Source organism: Chiloscyllium punctatum, chromosome 5 (genome assembly GCF_047496795.1).
Source record: "Chiloscyllium punctatum isolate Juve2018m chromosome 5, sChiPun1.3, whole genome shotgun sequence".
NCBI classification, from domain to species: domain Eukaryota; kingdom Metazoa; phylum Chordata; class Chondrichthyes; order Orectolobiformes; family Hemiscylliidae; genus Chiloscyllium; species Chiloscyllium punctatum.
This window is the reverse complement of record NC_092743.1, coordinates 80,824,044-80,848,942: the sequence shown is the minus strand read 5'-3', so window position 1 is coordinate 80,848,942 and position 24,899 is coordinate 80,824,044. Positions and strand designations below refer to the sequence as shown.

Below are 24,899 nucleotides of genomic sequence, written 5' to 3'. Positions count from 1 at the left end.
GCTGGAGAAACTCAGCAGGGCTGGCAGTAATTGTACAGAAGACACAAATGGTAAAACAATGTTTCATCCTAATTCCGAATACTACCCTATTACAGATACTTAATTAACTGGACATATTGCGATATCACAACTGTTTAATTTCTTAGTTCACTGATGCCCCCAATTTCTGTTTGAACTGATGAGGCAGTTCTTTAATTCCTTTTTGAGTCTGCTGGTGTGAACCCTTGTTTTAAATTTTGCTAGCCTAAGCATCGGTTCCAACAACTTCAATACATGTTCTCCGAGCTTGGAAGCTCCATAAACTAACAACATTTTGGCTAGGGTGACTGGTTCCCCTGAACTAAAACTTGATTTTCCACTGTCCTCTCTTCTAAATTGGACTTCTGATTCTGCTTAGAAAAAATTATTCTCCCTTCTCAACTGAATTACTGATTTGCCTGAGCTGATGCGAGGTTAGTAGCTAAACTAACACTATCTAGCCTGTTTGTAAACTGAGTAGTGTAAACATTCCATTCATTAACACCCTACCAGGCACATGATTGAAGTCACATGGTTTTTTTGCAAGTGATGTATTTAGGTCACTGTTCCAAATGACTTTCTGACTTTTATAAACATATTTTCACAGAACATGACCAACATTTTTTGTCTTTAATCTTTACAAAGTCCCTATCATAATTTATTAGGAGTATATGGAAATGTAGAATTCAAAATGTAAACAGATAAGTCATGCTCTTTCTTAAAGATGGAAATGGCTCATTGCACCTCTTTGCTTCTTTTACTGGGATACAAAACTGTAGCCTTTAACATCCCCAGGGAGCTTGACAGGGTACATCCTGAAAGGATGTTTCACCTGGTGGTGGAGGGGGGTCACAGTTTCTGAATAAGGGACCTCCCAATTAAACGAGATTAGGAGAAATGTTTGTTATTTTTTAGAATTCTCTTCCACAGAGCAATGGAGGCTGGATCATTGAACGTCATAAGGATGAGTTGGATTTTTGATCTGCAAGGGGATCAAGGGTATAGCAGGAGGCAAGAAAATGGAGTTAATGCCATGACAAGATTAGCATGTTCCAAAATCATTTTTAGGAGTTAATGAAGACACAAGTTCAAAGAAACATTCATTATACTGTAGGTTAATTGGCATTAATGTGTACACTTAGTTTTGTTATACCCGCATTATAAATAAAGAGTAGGCTGGAAAAAGCAAAGCAGATCAAGCTGCATCAGAGGTGGAGGGCAGTTGATGTTTCGGGTCAGAACCTTTCATCAGAACTGGAGGAGGTGAAGGGGGCTGTGGAAAAAAAATAGAGGGAGGGAGGTGGGGCTGGAAGAAAGGTGGGTGGGATGGCAATACGTGGATCCAGGTAGGATGTGGTTACGATTGGACAATTGGAAGGGTGGAATGGATAGATAGGAAGGAAGTTGGACAAGTTTGGTCAGGGTAAGGAGATGGGCTGGAGAGGGAGGATTTGGCCTGAGATGAAATGGGGAATGGGAAGATTTTAGAAGCTGGTGAATTCTATGTTAAGGCTGTATGGTGTAAGTTCCTGAGGCAGAAGATGAGCTGTTCTTCTTCCAGTTTACGTGTAGCCTTGTGTTGACGGTGGAGGAGGCCCAGAATAGGCATGTTGTCAAGAGAATGGAAGGGGGAGGGATAGTTGAAATGGATAGCAACTGGAAGGAGGGGTTGATTGGAGCATATGGACCATAAATGTTCCCTGAACTGATCTGAGTTTGCGCTTGGTCTGTCTGATGTGGAGGAGACCACATCGAGAGCAATGAATGCAATAAATCAGGTTAAAGGAAATGCATGTGAATCTCTGCTAGATTTGGAATGATTCTTTGGGGCTTGCATGGTGGTGAGGGTGGTGGGGGGGGGGCGGGGGGGGAGGTATGGGGACAGGTTTTGCACCACCTGTGGCTCCAGAGGAAGGATCCAGCTGTGGAGGAGGGATCGGTGGGGGGTGTGGGCCTAATGAGGGAGTTGCGGAGGGAACAGTCCCTGTGAAAAGCAGTTGGGCTGGGGAGGGAAGTATCATTTTGGTGGTGGGGTCAGACTACATGTGGCAGAAGTGGTGGAGGATAATGTGTTGAACTTGGAGATTAGTGGGTTGGAATGTGAGGACCAGGGGGACTGTACTGTTTTTCTTGGGGGGGGGGGGTGGGGGGAGCAGGGGGAGCGGAGGGCGGAGGTTTGTTTCAGGGCAGAAGTGCAGGAAATGGAGGAGATACAGTTGAGAGGATTGTTGAACACAGGGGCAGGAATTGCGGTCCTTGAAGTAGGAGGTTAAAAAATCACACAACACCAGGTTAAAGTCCAACAGGTTTAATTGGAAGCACTAGCTTTCAGAGCACAGCTGCTTCATCAGGTGGTTGTGCTGCGCTCCAAAAGCTAGTGTTTCCAATTAAACCTGTCGGACTATAATCTGGTGTCGTGTGATTTTTAACTTGGTACGCTCCAGTCCAACACCAGTATCTCCAAATCATGAAGTAGGTGGACATCTGGGATATCATGGAGTAGAATTGCTCATCTTGGGAGCAGATCCAGCAGGGGCAGAAGAATTGGGAGTATGGGATCATGTTTTTTCAGGAGAGTGGGGTAGGAGGAGGTGTAATCAAGGTAGCTGTGGCAGCCGGTGGGTTTGTAATAGATGTAGATGCTGAGTTGATTGCAAGAGATGGAGACACAGGCCGAAGAAGGGGAGGGAGGTGTCCGAGGTGGTCCAGGTGAATTTGATGCTGAGGTGGATGGTATCTGTGAAGTGGATGAACTGTTCGAGTTCTTGATGGGACATGAGGCAGTGCCAATACAGTTCTTGATGCAGCAGAGGAAAAGGTGAGGGATGGCAGCATCCGAGGAGCAGGAGAATCAATATCTCGGGCATAAGCCCTTCATCAGGATGTTCCTCATAAAAGGCGTGTGCCCAAAACATCGATTCTCCTGCTCCTCTGATACTGCCTGACCTGCTGCGCTTTTCCAGCACCGCACTCTCGACTCTGATCTCCAGCACCTGCAGTCCTCACTTTCTCCTCGGTGAGGAGGTGAGGTTTGATTCAATAACAATTAACCATTTCAGAAAAGCAGTTTGTTAAAAACTGAACATTATTTTAATTTTTGATCGTTGTTATTCATTACTTGCAAAAGAAAGATAACATTTGAAAATTTTGAATGCAGTGTATCTGGTGATTAGACACTAATCTTAAAATTATAAGACATAGCAAATTTCTGAGACAGGATGTATGACAAAGCACTTCAGAAATAAAATCTCTTAACAAGTTCCACATTTGGGCAACAGCTGTTCTTGAGTCCATTAGCATTTGCACTCTGTTTAGCCAGTCTCTATATAAGTTAAGAGGTTAAAGCAAGGTTAATGTTTTCTCAGCAGCCACTCATACAAGCACTGTGGATTTGAGTTACCGTGTTTAGTTGAGCTTTGAGAGAAGACAGAGTCTGCCCCTGGACAGGAACATAAGCAATGGAAACAGTGACAAAATGTTCTCTTGTTAAAGTGGAAAAGCATATTTAAAAACATGGTAACTAGTATTTATATAAACGATTTGGATTTAGGAATTTAGGTAGCATGGTTAGTGTGTTTGTGGATGACACCACAATTGGTGGTATAGCAGGCAGTGAAGAAGGTTACCTAAGATTAAAGAGATCTTGATCAATGGGCCGAGGAATGGCAGGTGGAGTTTAGTTTGGATAAATGCGAGATATTACACCTTGGTAAGCCAAGCAAGTGTAGGACTTGTTCATTTAATGGTCAGGCCTTACTTAGTGTTATTGAACAGAGAGACATGGATAGGGTGAATAGCCAAGTTCTTTTTCCCAGAGTTGGGGTATCCAAAGAGAGATAATGGGTTTTAGGTAAGAGAGAGAAAATTTAAAAGGGACCTAAGGAGCATCTTTTTTACGCAGAGGGTGGTATGTGTATGGAATGAGCATCCTGAAGAAATGAGGGAGGCTGGTACAATTACAACCTTTAGAAGACAACTGGATAGGTATATGAATAGGAAGGGTTTAGAGGGGTATGGGCCAAATGCTGGCAAATAGGACTAGACCAATTTAGGATATCTGGTCAGCATGGACGAGTTGGAATGAAGGATCCACTTCTGTGCTATACAACCATGCGACTATGAATCTAGAGGACACATTTGTAAGGTGAGAAGGGAAAGATTTAAAGAAGATTTGAGAGGCAACTTTTTCACACAGAGGATAGTTTGTGTGTGGAATGAATCATAGAATCCCTACAGTGCGGAAACAGGCCATTCAGCCCATTAAGTCCACACTGACCCTCTGAAAGCATCCCACCCAGACCTACCCCGCTACCCTATCCCTATAACTCTGCATTTCCCCTGGCTGATCCACCTAGCTTGCACATCCCTGAGCCCTCTGGGCAGTTTAGCATGGCCAATCCACCTAATCTGCACATCTTTGGACTGTGGGAGGAAACCAGAGCACCCAGAGGAAATCCATGCAGACATGGGGAGAATGTGCAAAGTCCACATAGACAGACCCCCAAGGCTGGGATCAAACTGTGGTCCCTGGCACTCTGAGACAGCAGCGCTAGCCACTGAGCTACTGTCTGAACTGCCAGAGGAGGTGGTCAAAGCAGTTACAGTTACATCATTTAAGAGATATTTAAACAGGTACACGAATAGGAAATATTTAGAGGGATACAGACCAAAGACAGACAAGTGGGACTAGTTTAGTTTGGGAAAGTGGGTCGACTTGGACGAGTTGGACCGAAGGGTCTGTTTCCATGTTGCATGAATTGATGATTCTATGGCTGTATTTCACTTCACTGTTGTGTGCCAGTGGCAAAGCACTTGGTGATATACTTTTGAATGGCAGAGCAGTCTAAAAGAGCTGATTGGCTTACTCCAATTGGTATTTGTAATCCTTACAAATAACTGACTTTCGGATATAACTTGTGGAAGTATTTTAATTACATTGCTTAGTGTTATCATCCCTCCCTCTTCCTCTAACTGAAAAAAGGAGAGAAAGATTGAGAGAGGCTATTAGAAAATTGTTGTAGCCTGGAAGGTACTTAGTCTGTTGTAAAGATTGCATTGTAGTTTCAGTAACCAGTTAATTAGAAATTACCAGCAAAATATTTTGAGATGGACTGCTGTGGTAAAGAGACTGCGATGGTAGAAGTGCTGCTGGTTGGAATAAGTGCAGGCTTAGGTGAATAGCAGACTTCGATAAGAAAGGCAAGCATGCAAAAGGCAAAGTAAAAGGGAAGAGATGGCAGTCAGGGTAGTGGTGTAATCATCCTGCCAGATGTGGGAGATCAGGGACCAATCCAATCTCCCTAATGAGTATGTCCACAGGAGGTGTAACCAGCTGCAACTCCACATGTGGTTTGGTTCAGGTGATGGTTGCATGCACTGAGAAGCATACAGGGTGTATAGAGTGTGATAGACACTAGTAATGGGGAGGTAGTCACACCACAGGTTCAGTCAGATAGATGGGTGACTGTCAGGGGAGGCAGGCAGGTAATACAGGAGTCTCCTGTGGCTATTCCCCTCTCTAATAGGTTTTAGATACTACCGAAGGGAGGGTGGGCAGTAGCTTCTCAGGAGTATAACAACAGCAGACAAACCTGTGGAACCACAGCTGGCTTTGCTGTAGAGAAGTGCTGGGCAAAGTGCAAGCAAGTGATAGTGGTAGGAGACTAGCTACTTATGGGCACAGACAGGCATTTCAATGGCCACATTCAGGACTCCAGGATAGTGCTTTTTCTTTGGTGCCAGGGTCAAAGGCATCTCTGAATAGTGGCATGAAATTCTTAAGGGAGAAAGTGAGCAGCTAGAAGTTGTTATGCACATTGGTACCAACGACATGGTTAGAAAGAGGGATGAGGTTCTGCGGAGTGAGTGTAGTGAGAAAAGAGGTTGAAACACTGGAGCTCAAGAGTAGTAATCTCTGAATTACTGCCAGTGCCTTGTGCTGGTGAGGCAAGGAATAGAAAGATAGGATAGGTGAATGTGTGGCTAAGGAGCTGGTGCATAGAGCAGAGTTCCAGGTTCTTGCATCATTGAGACCTCCTATGGGATAGGGGTGACCTCTACAAGAGAGAAAGGATGCATCTAAACCGAAGGGAACCAATATCCTCACAGAGAGGTTTGCTAGTGCTACTCGGGAGAGTTTAAGGGAACCAGAGCAGCAGGTCAGCAAGTGGAGGGATTAAGGGAAAGGTAGATGTTAGGACCAGTAAGTCTGATAGGAAGGACAGGTAGAGACAGATAAATCAACACAGTGGGACTGATAGACTGAAGGGTGTTTATTTCAAGGATATATCATTCCCCTCTCACCTTAAAGCTATGCCCTCTTGTTTTGGACTCCCCTACCCTGGGAATAAGACCTTGGCTATTCACCATATCCATGTCTCTCATGATTTTATAAACCTTTGTAAGGTCACCCCTCAGCCTCCGAAATTCCAGCTTACTGAATTTTTCATACTTATCACAAGTGCCATAGGCAGCAGTGAGATACCATTTGGGATCAATGCCTGCTAGACACCTTTTTAGTAGCACAACTCGCATCGTTAATATTCAATCTCTCCTATTACCCAATTCACAAACAAGGTCGACATAGGGAAGTTTCAATGGGAAACTAGAGTAGATACCAGGCAAATTTAGTTTGCAGCTTGCTCTGAACAACTTCTATGGTGTCTGGTCAAACTTCAGTCAATGGCATGATCAGAGGGCAACTGGCTCATGCACACCTCCTCTATTGGTATTGCCATCATGTCCAACTGGGATATCAACAATTCGCTGGCAGTACGGGATGGAAGAAAAGGTTTGCATTTCCTGACACACCAGCAATTAACATTGGAAAAATGCAACAAGGGCAATTTTCACAGAGTCGGACTCTCCGCTCACAGACTAGACTAGACTAGACAGCATCTAAGGGACCTCAATGTCCCGTAACTGTTTATTAAGAAACTGATTGATAGATCTTGTTCTTTGAAACCCAACAATAGACAGTATATTAAATTGGCCACCTTGGTAACTTTTATTTTATATTGTGACCCATGAACTGGTGAGACTAAAGTGACATTTCCCCCCTCCAGTCTTGGTTGTTACAATTTGAGCATATCTTTTTTGGGAAAACATTTAATTTATTTCGTAGTGAAATGTTACATTCTCGTTTTTCCTTATTCTATTAAAATATAATATCTTTTCAGGAGGTTTATTCTACGTAATATTTCAAGAGTTGTTTTCCTCCTCAAGTCCCAATAAATTATATGGCGATGCCCTGAAGAAGTGTAGAGCACACCCTGAGGTAATCACCATTTTTTTTCAGAAATCTGTATATGTGTAAATGTGTATATGTATGTGAATGGCTTCAGTTACATGTAGAGAATTTTAAAATGTGATTATTTTCCTAGACTGGAATTGAATGCAGGGAAATGTAAGCAGTGTTCAAAATAGTGAATGGTTTTGATCGTGTAAATAGGAAGAAATTGTTTCCGGTACAGCCTGGGTCAGTAATTGGATGCTACCAGTTGACAGTATATGGCAAAAGAAACTTAAGGGACAGGACTTTTCTACATCCCGTTTGAATGATATGGAACAAATTGCCTGAAAGAGATATGGAGGCAAACTCAGTAAGAATGTTTAAAAAAATTTGAACATACACTTGGAAAATATTATAGGCTTCTGGGGAAAGAGCTGAGGCGTGGGACTGATTAGAATAGTCTTTCACTTGCATGGGCAGACATGGTGGCCTCAATGTCCTCCTTCCTTGCTGTGCTAGTCTAAAACTTTAGGCAGAACAGCTGTTGTGGGATTTTAATTCCATCAATTCATCTTTGCTCTCAGGAAAATATTATTAAAGCTAGTGTTCATTTTACTCTATGTATTTTAGTTTCTTGAAAATAAATCTCACGTAGTGTTTGTTTCGATCATCATGTGCAACATAGGCCAAGTTGATGTTGGGGAAAATTGGATCAGGAAGGTTGAAGGTGAACAGATGGGGAACAAAGATTGGGAGCAATGTTACAATACAAGCAATGAAAAAACAACATTTTGTCTCGCTCAATTGTGATGCCTTGAGTATTGTAACCTATACCTGGTCATCCCACCTGAAATGGTGTGATGTTCTGAGAAAAATTAGAAGTGCTGGGCCATTTGTGAAATCTAGGAAACTGCTCTTCAATAGTCACTGACCCATCCCTGACAACTTAGAACTAGTCAAAAAGATCAGTTTGATAATTATATGAAGTACTTTATTTTGTTTGGAGAAGTGTTCTCTGCTTTAGTTTGAAACAAATCCAGCTATTGTGAAGGAATTCATCACACCAACTGGCAGAAAATATACTACTTCCTAATACCTAACCTAATTCTGGATTTGGAGATCATAAAACTTTAATTCCTACTCTTCTCTTTCCCCCCCCCCCCAACCCCCTACATCTTTATAACAAACTGTCCCTCTGTTTAGACTTGATTTATTCCTTATATGTTAACCTTGAAATCTATTCCTTTCTTTATTTTGTAAATCTCAACCAAATCATGCCGGAGGATCCATTTCCCTAAAAGTTAGTCAAATCTGGTTCTGCTTACCTTGATAACTAAAGTGCTTCAAGTCAAGAATTGACTTGGTGACATAAAAGATTTCCAGTGCATTTTCAATCATATGCATCATCTGAGGAGTCTAAAACTGGACATAGTATCATAACTGAGGCCTGACCAAGGTCTTGTATGAGGACAAAATATTATGCCTTGGTTTGTTCAGCCCAACACACTGTTTGACCAAGCTATCAATTCATGGCAATGCTTATGAACTTGCACAGATTATGCCCTAAAACATCCAAGTTTTTTTCTCACCATCTGTTTTAGTGCTTTTCCTCAGCAGTGATTCAACCTTTTTCCTTTTGTAAGCATATCAAGGCTTAAATTGTCGTAATTCCTCAGTGAAACTTGTGTGAGAAAGAGCCTGTTATAGCAGGAGCACAGCTGTTGTAACTTGGTATAAACTCTATTATAGCTTTTACTGCTTTGAATTTCACGACTCCAAATTTTTAGCTTACCTTGTTCAATTTTCTGTAACATCTAAAAGTTTGCCGATCGCCCCCAACACCTGCATCAGTAATACATATCATAAAGAACTGCAGTTCCAGCAGCAATCCCTGTAGGACATCAATAACAACTGTCCCCTAACAGATCCACGTCTGCCTATAATCAGTCTCTGCCTTTTGTCTTCCAGCCAAAATGAAGGTCTTAATGAAGCTCAATAAATTACTAATTTGGTATCACTAATGGCTTTCATCTTGTAGATTAAGATTAAAGCTTTCTCTAAGTTACCTCTCTGAAGATTGCAACTTTCTTTTCCTCATCTTGGGAAATAATGGTGACCTCTCCAACAAATGTCCTCAACTTTATAAAACAGCACCATCCTTCTCAAAGGTATATTTAGTATCCCTCATAGGTCCCTTATTGTTCAATTGTAAAATTGCAACTCTAATGATAAGTTAATAAAATTAAGCATTTTTCTATTTACTGACTTCAAAATAGGCCTGTAGTTACATCAGCGAATCTTGCTTCCTCGTTCAAAGATGGCATCCATATTTGTCCCTTTATATGTCCCAGAGTGCAGTGAGCTATGGAAGATACACAAATACATATCCCATCTTGCTAAGGACTCTGGGATAGATATCACTTGGACCAGCTTATCTGCCTATTTGCAGGTTTATGTTTCTATCTAAAGCCATACATTCATCAATAATTATACCAACAGTTTAGCTATTAATATTGCACTATAACAATTGAGCATTGTCTTCACAAATGAAGACTGATACATAGTGCTTGTTTAATATTTCTGCCATTCCCCATGAGTTCTTCACAACCTGTCCTTGACTGTTTACCGATGACTCATTATAGTATGATGTTCTTATTTCTTAACGTTATCTTCATTATCATGTCTGTGATCCTCTTTTCTATTACACTAGCTAGCTAATTGTGGAAGGGAGAGGAGAAAAGAAAACATAGGAAGAGATGGAATGTATAGGAGAGCAGAAATGAAACTCAACTACCATCAGTTAAACTTATAAATCAGAAAAAGAAGCATTTGACTGGCTGTTTATCCTACCTTGACACAAAATGGTGTTGATTTTGGTATCTTCAGGTAGGGAGGGCTTCACCCCAATTCTGATCTGGGGTCACCGTCAGGGGCATGGGCAGTTCCACGATACAGCCAGATATGAGTTGCCAATGTTGTGGTCAGTCTGGCACTGTGTCTTCTGAGAAAGATCAGAAGACGTGAAAAAGACTATCAAAGCAAATGAGTCATAGTGTATCCAGTCAGTGAAAATGTTAAGGCTCCCTGTGAAAAGATATTCAAGAGTGAATATAGCTTTGTTTTATCTGGTGATTTAAACTGTGAAATTGCCATATAAAATGTTTTCAGAGCACCACCTTCAAACATGTTGGGGGAGTTTTGTTTTTTAGATTAGATTCCCTACAGTGTGGAAACAGGCCCTTCGGCCGAACCAGTCCACAGCGACCCTCCAAAGAGTAACCCACCCAGACCCGTTCCCTCTGACTGATGCACCTAGCACTATGGGTAATTTAGCATGGCCAGTTCACTTGACTTGCACATCTTTGGACTGTGTGAGGAAACTGGAGCACTCGAAGGAAATCCACGCAGACACGGAGAGAACGTGCAAACTCCACACAGACAGTCGACCGAGGCTGGAATAGAACCTGGGACCCTGGTGCTGTGAGGCAGCAGTGCGAACCACTGAGCCACTGTGGGCTATCAATTTTAATATGTAACATCCATTCTGAAAAAGAACATTGTCAAATATTCTTGATTAACAACTGCTAGATGTGAAGCATTTTCCATTTCTGGGGAATGCTTTAAGATCAGCATACCTTCGTCTGTTCTGTCTGCTGTATATGCCCCAGGCCCAAACTCTCAGTGCGGTCTGCTCTGCATAAAATAAATAAAGTACAGATTAGATGACTATTTCTATACAATCTCCAGTATGACTCTGGGTTCCTGTGACAAGTTGCTTTAACATCCCCCTCACCAATTTCCCAATCTATCCTCCATATCACTGTTCATGTACCTCATTCCAAAAATATTCAAAAACAGTTTATTGTCATTTTCCTTGGGTTGCTGCTATTTTCTAGTTTGGCTGTTGACATTATGAACTTCAGACTTAGAGGCATGACCTTACTTTCAAATGTATTCCAATGCCCACAACGTTTGTTCATGTTTCCTAACTTCCGCCAGATTCCCCTAGGCCCTTTACTTCTTTAAACAAAAAGAAACACACAAGGTGCAAATACTAGAAATCTGAAATTAAAACCAGATAAAGTCAACACCTCAGCAAATCATTATGCCTCTGTGACTAGTTAATGTCTGTGATTTAGAGTATGCACTTGGTCTCTTTAATGGGCTAATGCTTCATGAACTATCAACATTTATTTTGCTCCTGATTCTTCTCCAAGTTTCCCTTTTATATTTGTATTAATGTACCTGTCCATCTCTTCTGTCCCAGTCCTGAAGAAAACTACACAATGTGTTCTCTCCGCAGGTGCTGTGTGACTACTTGAATGTTTCCAGCATTTCCTGTTTACTTTAATTATCTGCTTTCTAGTTTTACTTTTAAAAAAACTTAAAGAAATAAAGAACAGAAGTATTGGTATCTAGCCTTTTTGAATGAGAAGCTTCTGAACAGATGGCTATGGCACCAAGCTAAGCAAAATGCCAAGTCTATCAGATGGAGTGAATTACACCACCACAGGGCCCTTGTTCATCATGGTGTATCTCAGAGGTGAAATTTATCACTTTTTTTCTCACTTAGCAGTGTCCCTGCCAAATGGAGAAATGAATTATGCACTGAAAGAATACATAAGGACCATGCCAAGTATTTTACATGGAATAATCCATATCAAATACCCATTACCACTTTTGATCAGATCTTGTTAGCCTTTTGCTGCCAGAATCAGTGGGAATTCAGCAGCTGCCAAAATATAAGGATAAGATTTATACTGCAGGAAACCGTGAACAGAAATTGTACTTTGGTAATGCAAAATGGATGACAACAGATCAGCATTCTGATGCTTTTCAAAAGTAAATCAGAAGTTTGTGAATTAAATGCTCTGCATTACAGCAATGACTGTAATTTACAAGCACTTTGATCAGTACAAAAAACTTTAGGATTTCCTATATTTAAAACTAAACATATAATTTCTTTTCTTTGAGATAAATGTGCAAAATATGTTATCATTTTAGGAATTTGAACTCTTGTATGTTGCTTTGTTCTTCTTCTTTTGAGTGATAAACTTATTTTCTATTGCTAAAGAACACCTGCAGCCTCATGTGAAAAAGTTTCAATGACCTATCAAGCCAGGTTTCATTCTGGGTTTTGACTTGTCCAGTGTTACCATTGGCTAGGATAGTAATACTTCACTGAATCACTTGGATTGTAACCAAAAACCAGTTTCACTGCCCCAAGACTGATTTCATTCTTTGCTGAAAATGTGTTGCTGGAAAAGCGCAGCAGGTCAGGCAGCATCCAAGGAGCAGGAGAATCGGCATTTCGGGCATGAGCCATTCTTCAGGAATGAGGAAAGTGTGCCAAGCGGGCTAAGATAAAAGGTAGGGAGGAGGGACTTGGGGGAGGGGCATTGGAAATGGGATAGGTGGAAGGAGGTTAAGGTGAGGGTGATAGGCCGGAGTGAGGGTGGGGGGAGGGGGCGGAGAGGTCAGGAAGAAGATTGCAGGTTAGGAAGGTGATGCTGAGTTCGAGAGTTGGGACTGAGACAAGGTGGGGGGAGGGGAAATGAGGAAACTGGAGAAATCTGAGTTCATTCCTTGTGGTTGGAGGGTCCATAGGCGGAAGATGAGGCGCTCTTCCTCCAGCCGTCGTGTTGCTATGGTCTGGCGATGGAGGAGTCCAAGGCCCTGCATGTCCTTGGTGGAGTGGGAGGGGGAGTTGAAGTGTTGAGCCACGGGGTGGTTGGGTTGGTTGGTCCGGGTGTCCCAGAGGTGTTCTCTGAAATGTTCCGCAAGTAGGCGGTGGTTGTTTGTTACTAATAAAACATGCTTTCTTTTCATATCATTGCTTTAACCTAGGAATGGTGAGTAGTACTGGAATATGATAATGAGTGGGATAATTAAAACTTTTAACTTTTTCTATTCCAGAGTTAACATAATGATTTTGTTTCAAAGTTTTGCAAACCTTTAATTAAAATATTGGAAACTTTTCCCTAACACACAACTGCACAAACACAGTTAAGGTTTTAACTTCCCATCTCTTTAACTACAAGCTTCTATTTTGCTGTTGACTAGGTTCCAACTTTTAAAGCATTTCATCTGCTTTTCATGTGGCCCTATTGGGACGGACAAAATAAACCAGATGGAGCTGTAAATGAGCTTGCATTTTCCCTGTAAGTGGCACCCTTGCCTGTCCAAACGAGTAATGGGTGGTTGTTTGATTATAAAACATGCATCCAGTCATTAGAAGACTCACTTTTTAAATTGTTCCACAAATATTCGAACTGGGATAGTAATAATATTTTTTTAAAGTTCAATGCAGCATTTTAACAACATAGTTTTGAAGTTCCTGTTAGCATAAGTAAAATTATTAGTATATAAAGCAATTTATATTCTGCTGTAAATTAGCAGAAATAGCCATCTCCCAGCAGAGAATATTCTGATACTGTGATACCAGGTTAATATCTCAAACGAAGGAATTTGTGCAACAGGTATCATACTGATTTTTATATACTGTTTGTTTTAAGTCAACTGAATGTTCCAACAGTATTTTTGATAGCTCTTCAATTTTGCAACTTTCAAATTCTGGATTTTATCCATCTTAGCTTTACTGTTTTCCAGTGACACACGTACCCTGAGTTCGAAGAACAATTTTAAACTTTCATCCTCTTCACAATATCCTCAATATAAGAGTCATAAAGACATATAGCACAAGAATAGACCCTTCAGTCCACCTCATGCGAGTTGACCAGATATTCCAATCTCTATTCCTGATGAAGGGCTTTTGCCTGAAACATCAATTTTCCTGCTCCTCGGATGCTGCTTTTCCAGCACCACTCTAATCTAGACTCTGGTTTCCAGCATCTGCAGTCCTTATTTTTACCTAGATATTCCAATCTGACTGGTCCCATTTGCCAGTGTTTGGTCCTGATTCCTCTAAACCCTTTCTATTCATGCGCCGGTCCAGATGCCTTTAAAATATTGTACTGTACCCACTTTCACCACTTCCTGTGGCAGCTCGTTATGCCCATCTCACCTTAAACATATGCTATCTACAGGTCATTCTGCTATAGCGAGACAGTTGCAAGCTCATGCTATAGAAAGTCACGCTATGGAAAACCACTGAAGACAATTGCGCCATAGAAGATTGCTAAAAGAAAATCAATATACCAGTTCAGCCGAGAGGTCACATTAGCCAAGAGGTCGCATTAGCCAAACAACATCAATCGTGGTATGGCTGATTTACGTTGACGAAATGCATATTATCGAAGAACGACCTGTAGTTTTGGACTGCCCTACCCTGGGAAAAGGGCCTTGGTTATTCACCCTATCCATAACCCTCATGATTTTATAAACCTCTGTTGTATTATTCCTCACTCTCTGGTGCAGTAGGCAAAAAAGCCCCAGCCTATTCAGCCTCGTCCAAAAGACAAACTCTCCAGTCCTGGCAACATTCTTGTACAGGGGAACCTCGATTATCCGAACTTGATGGGCGGGCACTATTTCGTTTGGATAATCAATTATTTGGTTAATTGATCAAATGTCTTTCCTCTGGGGCGCAGAGCTTTTAAAGACTGCTCCCCATTCAGGAGACTGCAGCAGCACACAGCGCGCAAGGCCCTGCCCCCACCATGTCCAACACTGCCCCCGCCCCCAACCCCATGCAACACCACCCTACGCCCCCAACACCACCGCTCGCCCCCCAACACCCTGTCCCCAACCCCATCCAACACCTCCCCCCAATCCCGTCCAACACCACCCCACGCCCCCCCCACCCCATCCAACACCACCCCACGCCCCCAACCCTATCCAACACCTCCCCCTGCCCCCCAACACCCCATCCCGTAACCCTGTCCAACACCGCCCCCCCAACCCCGTCCAGCACTGCCCCCGTCCCCAATCCCGTCCAACAGCACCCCCACCCCCAACCCCATCCAAAAGCGCCCCCCAACTCCGTCCAACACTGACCCCACGTCCCACACCGCCGCCCCATCCAACAACGTCTCCCACCCCAACCCCGTCCAACACTGCCTCCCACACCCAACCTTGTCCAACACTGCCCCCTGCCCTCAAACATGTCCAAAACAGCCCACCACCCCAACCCTATCCAACAGTGCACACCGCCCCCCGCCCCCAACCCCATCCAACACCACCCCGTCCTGAACCCCATCAACACCAACACCACCCCCAACCCCGTCCAACACCACCCCTTGCTTCCAACCCCGCCCTCAACCCTGTCCAACACCTCCCTGCCCCCCCAACACCCCGCCTCCTAAACCCATCCAATACCGCCCCCCAACCCCATGCAGCAGAGGCCCCCATCCCCAACTCTCTCATCCAACACCGTCCCCCGCCCCCAACCCCATCCAATACCGCCCCCCCCAACCCCGTATAACACTGTCCCTGCCTCCAACACCACCCCCAACCCTGTCCAACACCGCACCTGCCGCCCCACAACTCTGTCCAACACCGCCCCCTACTCCTAATCCCGTCCAACGCCACCCGCCCACTCCCAAGACCGAATCCAACCACCCCACTCCTGTGCAACACCCCCCTGCCCTCAAGCCCATTCAACACCGCCCCCCACCTGTTCCCAACTCTGTAGACCCTTGCCCCCTTTCCGGGACAGCTGGACTGGACACCAACAACCATACTGTTGCAATTGCCTTTGTGATGATCTGTGGTGCAGCTAGGGTACACCCCTGTGTAGAACTCCAGGGAAAGTGAGGGGAGAGAGAGAGAGGGCAGGAGGTCAGTCATGTGGAGATGATGCCTGTTTAATCACGGTAAACAAAAGCCGCGATCATTGTTGGAAACACCTCTTTGATGTAATATTTCTACCGGGACCTCGAGATCTCCCTCGGATAATCCGATTTTTGGATAATTGGTATTCGGATAATAGAGTTTCCTCCGTAAATCTTTTCTGCACCCTCTGAAATTTAACATCATTCCTATAAAAGAGCAACCAAAATTGTACACAGTATCCTAAAGTGGCCTCACTAATATCCTGTACAGCTGTAACATGACATCCTATATTCAGTGTTCTGATCAATGAAGTTAAAAATCGAGTAACACCTGGTGCCTTCTTCACCACCTTGTCTACCTGCAGCTCCACTTTCAAAAAACTATCCGCCTGTACCGCTAGGTCTTTTTGGTCATTTAATATGTTATTAAGAATATCATATTTCTGAATAAGTGCAGTCTTTTCAGAACTCCAATACAGGGTAAAGGGCAGCAGAAGAATATAAAATGAAACATTTTAATTATTAACCAATCTCCCAATGGAATACTGAAATGAACCAAATCAAACTAATTAAAATAGCCTTATTGAATACAATATCACATCTTCCCATGGGTTTTAAACTCTAGTCTTTGAGATTTGAGCCCAGAATCATAGCTACTAGACCACTTTAATTAAAGTTGTGTTTAGCCTTATTTTTAATAACAAAAGCTTGTGCCACAATACATCAGAGACGTTTCACCTCAAGTACAAGGTGCATAGTGAAGCCCTGAAATTGCTTCCCTGCAATTCTGAAGTAGAATCATGTCCTACATTTATTTGAAATTCATTTGTTATTTTAGCATTTAAAATAACTGGATTGATGCCTCCACTACCCAGCTGAGATAATTTCCAGGGAATGCATTTTGTTCTTTATCTTTTTAATCCTTTTATGGGATGTGGTTGTTTCTGAAAAGTCCAGCATTTGTTGCCCATCCTTAACGGCCTTTAATTGAAGTGGTTTACTGGGTCACATTATACGGCAGTAAAGTGTCGACCACATGACTTCAAGCCCAAATTATGGGGCGACGATGACTGAATGGTCTTATCGCTAGATTGTTGATAACAATGAAAACATTATCTGTTACCACTGCCCTTCAGGGAAGGAAATCAACCATACACCCACCTACATGTAACTCCAGGCCCAAAGCAATGTAGTTGACTCTCAACTGTCCCTGAAATAACCTAGCAAAGCATTCAGTTGTATCAATCATGGTCTCAGCAAAGAAATGAAATTAGCAGATCATCTAGAATTGATCTAGGCACCGAAAAATACAACAGCAAAAATAAACCCTCTTTACCCTGCAGAGTCCTCCTCACAAACATCTGGGTGTTAATGTCAAAATGGGAGAGCTGTCTCATAGTTACAGAATCCCTACAATGCAGAAACAGGCCATTCGGCCGAACAAGTCCACACCAACTCTCCAAAGAGCATCCCACCCAGACTTAACCTTATACCTGTAACTCCACATTTCTCATGGTTTATCCATCTAATCTACACATCCCTGGACACCAGGAACAATTTAGCATGGCCAGTGCACCTAATTTGCACAGTTTTGGACTGTCAGGACTAACCCAGAGCACGCCGACGCAGACATGGGGAGAAAGTGCAAACTTCACACAGACAGCTGCCTGAGGCTGGCATTGAACCCAGGTCCCTGGCACTGTTAAGCAGCAGTACTAACCACCGAGCCACACTGACATCCTTAATGTCTAGTCTAGTCAAACAAAAGCTTGATATAGTCTTTCTTATATTCAATGTCCAAGATACTACCATCACCATCCCTGGATATATCCTGTTCCAGTAACAGGACAGATCTTTGAGAGGTGGTGATGCAGTTGTATACAGGCAGGAGGAAGTTGCCATGGGATTCCTCAACAATGACACTGGACCTGATGAAATCCTTTGGTTTGAGGTTAAATATGTCCAATGTCCCATGAATTCAAACCAGTTTCTCTTGTACCAATCTTTGAGCCATGTGTTCACCTGTTTACTCGTGTTGACCCTGTGCCAATTTGCTCATGGCTGAGATAGCAATCTGGAGATTATTACCTTTTTTGTTTTTGGTCTTCCATTAACCCCTAGCTGCTCATATTCCCCCTGCAAAATTTCTTTCCCCTGTCTACCTATACCATTGGTACCTATGTGAACCACAATAACTGGATCTTTCCCCTCCTGCTTCAAATTTTTCTGCAGCACAGATGAGATATCCTGAACCTGGGCAGCAGGTAGGCAACACTTTTGGACCTCGATCCTGTCCACAGAGAACAGTGTCTAGTCACCTGACTATACTATCCACAATATAGGATCAAGGATAACCCCAAGGCATTCTATGCGTATGTGAGAAACCTGAGAATGACGAGAACGAGGGTAGGTCCGATCAAGGACAGTGGTGGGAGACTGTGTATTGAGTCGGAAGAGATAGGAGAGGTCTTGAACAAGTACTTCTCTTCAGTATTTACGAACGAGAGGGACCGTATTGTTGAAGAGGAGAGTGTGAAACGGACTGATAAGCTAGAAGAGATACCTGTTAGGAAGGAAGATGTGTTGGACATTTTGAACAACTTGAGGATAGACAAGTCCCCCGGGCCTGACGGGATATATCCTAGGATTATGTGGGAAGCAAGAGAGGAAATTGCAGTACCGTTGGCAATGATCTTCTCGTCTTCACTTGCAACTGGGGTGGTACTAGGGGACTGGAGAGTAGCGAATGTTGTGCCCCTGTTCAAAAAAGGGAATAGGGATAACCCCGGGAATTACAGGCCAGTTAGTCTTACTTCTGTGGTAGGCAAAGTAATGGAAAGGGTACTGAGGGATAGGATTTACGAGTATCTGGAAAGACACTGCTTGATTAGGGACAGCCAGCACGGATTTGTGAAGGGTAGGTCTTGCCTTACAAGTCTTATTGAATTCTTCGAGGAGGTGACCAAGCATGTGGATGAGGGTAGAGCAGTGGATGTAGTGTACATGGATTTTAGTAAGGCATTTGATAAGGTTCCCCATGGTAGGCTTATGCGGAAAGTCAGGAGGCATGGGATAGAGGGAAATTTGGCCAATTGGATAGAAAACTGGCTAACCGGTCGAAGTCAGAGAGTGGTGGTAGATGGTAAATATTCAGCATGGAGTCCAGTTACAAGTGGAGTTCCGCAGGGATCAGTTCTGGGTCCTCTGCTGTTTGTAATTTTTATTAATGACTTAGAGGAGGGAGTCGAAGGGTGGGTCAGTAAATTTGCAGATGATACAAAGATAGGTGGAGTTGTGGACAGTGAGGAGGGCTGTTGTCGGCTGCAGAGGGACTTAGATATGATGCAGAGCTGGGCTGAGGAGTGGCAGATGGAGTTTAACCCTGCCAAGTGTGAGGTTGTCCATTTTGGAAGAACAAATAAGAATGCGGAATACAGGGTTAATGGTAGGGTTCTTGGTCAGGTGGAGGAACAGAGGGATCTTGGGGTCTATGTACATAGATCTTTGAAGGTTGCCACTCAGGTGGATAGAGTTTGTAAGAAGGCCTATGGAGTATTATCGTTCATTAGCAGAGGGATTGAATTCAAGAGTCGTGAGGTGATGTTGCAGCTGTACAGGACTTTGGTTAGGCCACATTTGGAGTACTGTGTGCAGTTCTGGTCGCCTCACTTTAGGAAAGATGTGGAAGCTTTGGAGAGGGTGCAGAGAAGATTTACCAGGATGTTGCCTGGAATGGAGAGTAGGTCGTACGAGGATAGGTTGAGAGTTCTCGGCCTTTTCTCGTTGGAACGGCGAAGGATGAGGGGTGACTTGATAGAGGTTTATAAGATGATCAGAGGAATAGATAGAGTAGACAGTCAGAAACTTTTTCCCCGGGTACAACAGAGTGTTACAAGGGGACATAAATTTAAGGTGAAGGGTGGAAGGTATAGGGGAGATGTCAGGGGTGGGTTCTTTACCCAGAGAGTGGTGGGGGCATGGAATGCGCTGCCCGAGGGAGTGGTAGAGTCAGATTCATTGGCGACCTTTAAGCGGCATTTGGATAGGTACATGGATGGGTGCTTAATCTAGGATAGAAGTTCGGCACAACATCGTGGGCCGAAGGGCCTGTTCTGTGCTGTATTGTTCTATGTTCTAATTATAACCATATTTCTCTTTTCTCCACTCTCTTGAATGGCTCCCTATGCCATGATGGTGTAGTTGGTTGTTCAGCCTCCTTAGTGTCCCCACTGTCATCAGCACAGGAATCAAGAATCTCAAATTTGATAGACAAGTTGGTGAGAGAACCAAGAAGACCAAAAAACACCATCGTCATCTTTACCAATGTGCCAGCCACAGATGCATTTGCCAATGACAATTTTAATAAGAGTGACCACTGTATGGTCCTTGTGCAGATGAAGTCCCATCATTACATTGACACTATCACTGACAGACAGTGAACAAATCTAGCATCTCAAGACCAAAGATCTGTGAGGCGCTGTGGACAATCATCAGCAGCAGAATTGGGCTCCTGCACAATCTTCAACCTCATGGCCTGGCATATCCCCCACTCAAACATTACTAAGCCAGAGGATCAACCCTAGTTCAATGGAGAGTGCAGGAGGCATGCCAAAAATGAGTCAATTTGATGAAACTTCCAAATAGGACAATTTCTGTGCCAAACATCATAAGCAGCAAGTGATAGACAGAGCTAGGCAATCTCACTAGCATTAGATCAGATCTAAGTTCTACAGACCTGCCAGATTTAGTCGTCATATTAGTGAACAATTAAACAACTGCAGAGGATGCTCCACAAAAATCCCTGTCCTCAAAGATGGAAGAGCCTGAAGCATCAGTGCAAAAGATAAGGCTGAGGTATTCACAGCAATCTTCAACCAGAAGTGCCAAGTGACTCATCCATCTCAGCCTTCTCCAGTGGTCCCAGTGTTGCAGATACCAATGTTCAGCAAATGCAATTCACTCCACATGACATTACGAAATGATTGGAGATTATGGCTCCTGACAACATTCTGGCATTAGTACTGAAGATTTGTGCTCCAGAACTTGCTACTCTGCTAGCCAAGCTCTTCCAGTACATTACAACATAATGGGGAAAATTGGTCAGGTATGCTATGTACATAAAAAAACCACAAATCTGACTTTGCCAATGTCTGCTTCATCAGTCAATTCTTGATCAGTAGGGTGATGGAAAGTGATTTTAACAATTCTATCAAGCAGCAATACCCTGTTTGCATTCCATTAGGGCTACTCAAATCCTAACTTCATTGTAGCCATGATTGAACAGTAAAGGAATTAAGGGTTACAGTGAGAGCGCGGGTAAGTGGAGCTTGGTCCCCGAAAAGATCAGCCATGATCTTGTTGAATGGCAGAACAGGCTCAAGGGTCAAATGTCCTACACCTGCTTCTATTTCTTATGTTCTAATGGACAAAAACTCTTCATTCCAGTGTGAGATGAGAGTGATGGCACTTAATGTCAAGGCCGCATTCAACCAAGTGTGGCATCAAGGAACCCTAGCGAAACTGGAATCAGTAGGTATCAAGGGTTAAATTCTCTCCTGATTGAAGTCATATCTGCAACATAAGAAGATGGCTGTGCTTATTGGAGGGATATCACCTCAGTTCCAGGACATCTTTGCAGGAGTTCCTCAGGATAGTGTCCTAGCCTAACTGTCTTCAGCTGCTTCATCAATGACCTTCCCTCATTAATCAGAATGATGATTGCTCAAGGATGATTGCTCAATATTCAGCACCATTCACAACTCCAGATACTGAAGCAATCCATGTTCAAATGCAGTAAGGTCTGGACAATACCAGGAACTGATAAGTGACAAGTCATATTTGCATCCAACAAATATCAGGCAATGACCATCTCCAATAAGAAACAATCTGACCACCACCTCTTGACCTTCAATGTTATTACCATCACTAAATTCCCCCTCTGTCAACATACTGACAGTTACATTGACCAGAACATAATTGGATTCAGCACATTAACACACTGGCTACAAGGGCAGGACAGAGGCTTGGAATACTGCAGCAAATAACTCACCTTCTGACTCTCCAAACCCTTCCTAATTTACAAGGCACAAGTCAGGAGTGTAATGGAATGCACTGTGCCCTAGATGGGCACAGCTCCTACAACAGTCAAAGCTTGGCACCATCCCGGACAAAGCAGCCTGCTTGATTGACACCAGATCCACAAGTGTTCATTCCTTCCACTACTGACTGCTCAATAGTATCAGTGTTTGTTATCTACAGGATGTATTGCGGAAATTCACCAACATTCTTTAGCCAACCCCTTCCAAATCCATGACCATTTCCTTCCAGAAGGGCAGAAGATACATGGGAATACCACCACCTGTAAGTTCTCCTCCAAGCCACTCATCATCCTGACTTGAAAATATATCACCATTCCTTCATTGTCACTAGATCAAAATCCTGGAAGAGAGCAGCTCAATACTACTTCTCAAGAGCAACCTGGGATGGGCAATAAATGCTGGTCCAACCAGCAAGGCCCACTTCCCATGAGTGAATTTTAAATGTATTTTTCCTAAGGTGTGGTGTCCAAATCTGCTCGCAGCATTGTGCCCAGAGCATTAATCAAGGTCTTCCCTTGTTGATTCAGTTTTGGCATTGTACTCGTACCTCCCCGTAAATATGTGCAATTAGATGTATGACTTTATACTTGTCCAATTTCAGGACCTGGATAAATCTTCACTGTGTTCGAATTTATTTTAACTGAAATTGTTAGTTCACGATTGCTGGAGAGCTAATATTTAAGATGAAGACAGGCCGGATTGCTGGTCAAAGTGCTTGCATTTATTTCTCTCTGTCTCTGATAAAATAATTGCAGAGCTGTTCTGGAGTGTGTATGCATCCTAGTGTGTGTCTCCCCTGCCTATACATTACACCTGTTTCAATATGTACAATAAGCAATTCTAATAGAAGCAAATTCCTATTAAGTCGATGTTGCTATTGTTTCCTGTTTTGTTCTTTTCCTATTAAAGGATGAATTATTATATAAACATTGGGTATGCACTGTCTATGGAAGAGAGTTGTAATCAACGTTACAAGACTTTTATGGTGGTATGGACATAGTTTTAATGTTTAGATTTAAATACAATTTGTGTTAACAGATAATTGGAGCATTGGGAGAACCTATAAAAGGTTATGGAGAGATGACTCGGCGAGGTCGAAGACGGCATGTCAGGTATATCACAGAGTAATAATAAAGTTCTTATGTTCCTAATGTTGAGCATATTAAAGAGTGTCAAAAAAGACAATCATTTAAAAAATGTTTCCTTTGGTCAAGGGGGTCAGTTAGTCAAGTTGGTGAGATGGCTGGTTTGCAGTGCAGAATGACACCAACAGCATGGGTTCAATTCCTGTACTGACTGAGGTTGCCATGCGTGTCTTAACTTCTCAACCTCTGCTATTGGTGCTATAATTTTTGAATAGTTCACAAACTGTCTCGATCCTGCAATGATGTTTGATGTGAGCAAATGTCAGCAAAATTAAGGGGTCTTAACCTCAAAATAAAGAACCTTTTTAAAAAGGCATCATCACCTTCATTTATATAACACCTCTAATTTAGTAAAACACCCAAGGCACATCATTGGAGCATCATGAAATAAAATTTGACAGTATAAGGGAGTCCTCCTGCCATTCTGGCCAACATTTATCCCTCCCTCGCAATACCACCAAAGCTACAATGTAATCTTCTGTCCTGTTGCTTTTTATGGTAAATTACTGTGCTTATTTCATTTCTACCAAGACAATGCTGACTAGACTGGAAGTTCACTGGTTGTAAAACATTTTGAAACATCTGGAGGATTTGATAATTTCTATCTAAGTATACTTACTTTTATCTTTCTCTTCTCTCCCCTTTCTCATTTGCAATATTTCTTTTTGTCTTTCAGTCATGTGGAATATGTGAAGGATGGTGTGAAACATATACAACTCAAATTTTACATTGAGGGCACAGAACCTATTAAGGGAACAGTTCACCTGGATGCAAAAGAGGTTAATCTTTTGTTTTACTCTATTGTTCTGTATTTTGTAGGGGTGAAGCTTTTGCTCCCACTACTCCAACAGAAGATATAACTTTTTAAAAATGTGTTAAGTGTTGAAGTAGGAGAATATTCACCTGCTATGTGAATTGTGTATTTTCTGAACTGAGGTGCCAAAACCAAGATAGAAAGTAAGTGTGGTGCCAACTGGAGATTGTGGTATCAGCTCAACAGGTAAGAGAGAATATTGGGTGGAGCTGTTCAGGATTTGGTGATAACTCAACAACCAATCATCTGCAGTGCTGTGGGAGAAAATTGTCAACAGAAACCTGAATCGATATAGACTAAAGAAGCGTGATGTAGAAAGTACACTGTGTTTCTCTCTCCATAGATGCTGCCAGACCTGCTGAGTTCTCTAGCATATTCTGTTTGCTTTAGATTTCCAACATCTGCAATGGTTCACTTTTTTTCATTTAGAATAACATTTGGACAAAGAATCATAAAGGTCTACAGCTGACAAAAAGACCCTTCAACCCATCAAATTGCACCTGTCAAAAACTAGCACCTAACTGTTCAAATCTCATTTTTCAGCACTAGCCCCTTTTTAGTTCACAGACTCTGTTTCTTTGACCATTGATGCTGCCAAATCTACTGAGTTTCTCCTTTCTGCTCATTGTTGATTTAGAACTTCTTTCTAAATATTACTACCTGGTTAAATTTGAGCAAATACATTTTTAAAATACATTTCTTGTTTCCATCTGCCAGATCAGTATCCAGCTGCAAACTGGAAGCACATGGTAAAATTTTATTTTACTCAAGAAAAGAATAACGACTGTGGAACTTTGATTTTTTTCCTTTAAAAGCATATACCTGTAAAAAAAAAAATCTCTGCTTGAGATTACAGTGGTG

General features: G+C 42.6%; 1 protein-coding gene across 2 annotated transcripts in view; it reads left to right on the top strand.

Moving 5' to 3' along the window:
• timm21 (translocase of inner mitochondrial membrane 21) overlaps positions 1 to 24,899 on the top strand; it is a 52,435-nt gene that overhangs the window by 23,174 nt on the left and 4,362 nt on the right. For both annotated transcript variants that reach the window (XM_072570653.1, XM_072570652.1), the window contains 3 exons: positions 7,197 to 7,294; positions 23,118 to 23,191; positions 23,901 to 24,003. In XM_072570653.1, coding sequence (XP_072426754.1) covers positions 7,197 to 7,294; positions 23,118 to 23,191; positions 23,901 to 24,003 — 275 coding nt within the window. The remainder of the gene's footprint in view (positions 1 to 7,196; positions 7,295 to 23,117; positions 23,192 to 23,900; positions 24,004 to 24,899) is intronic.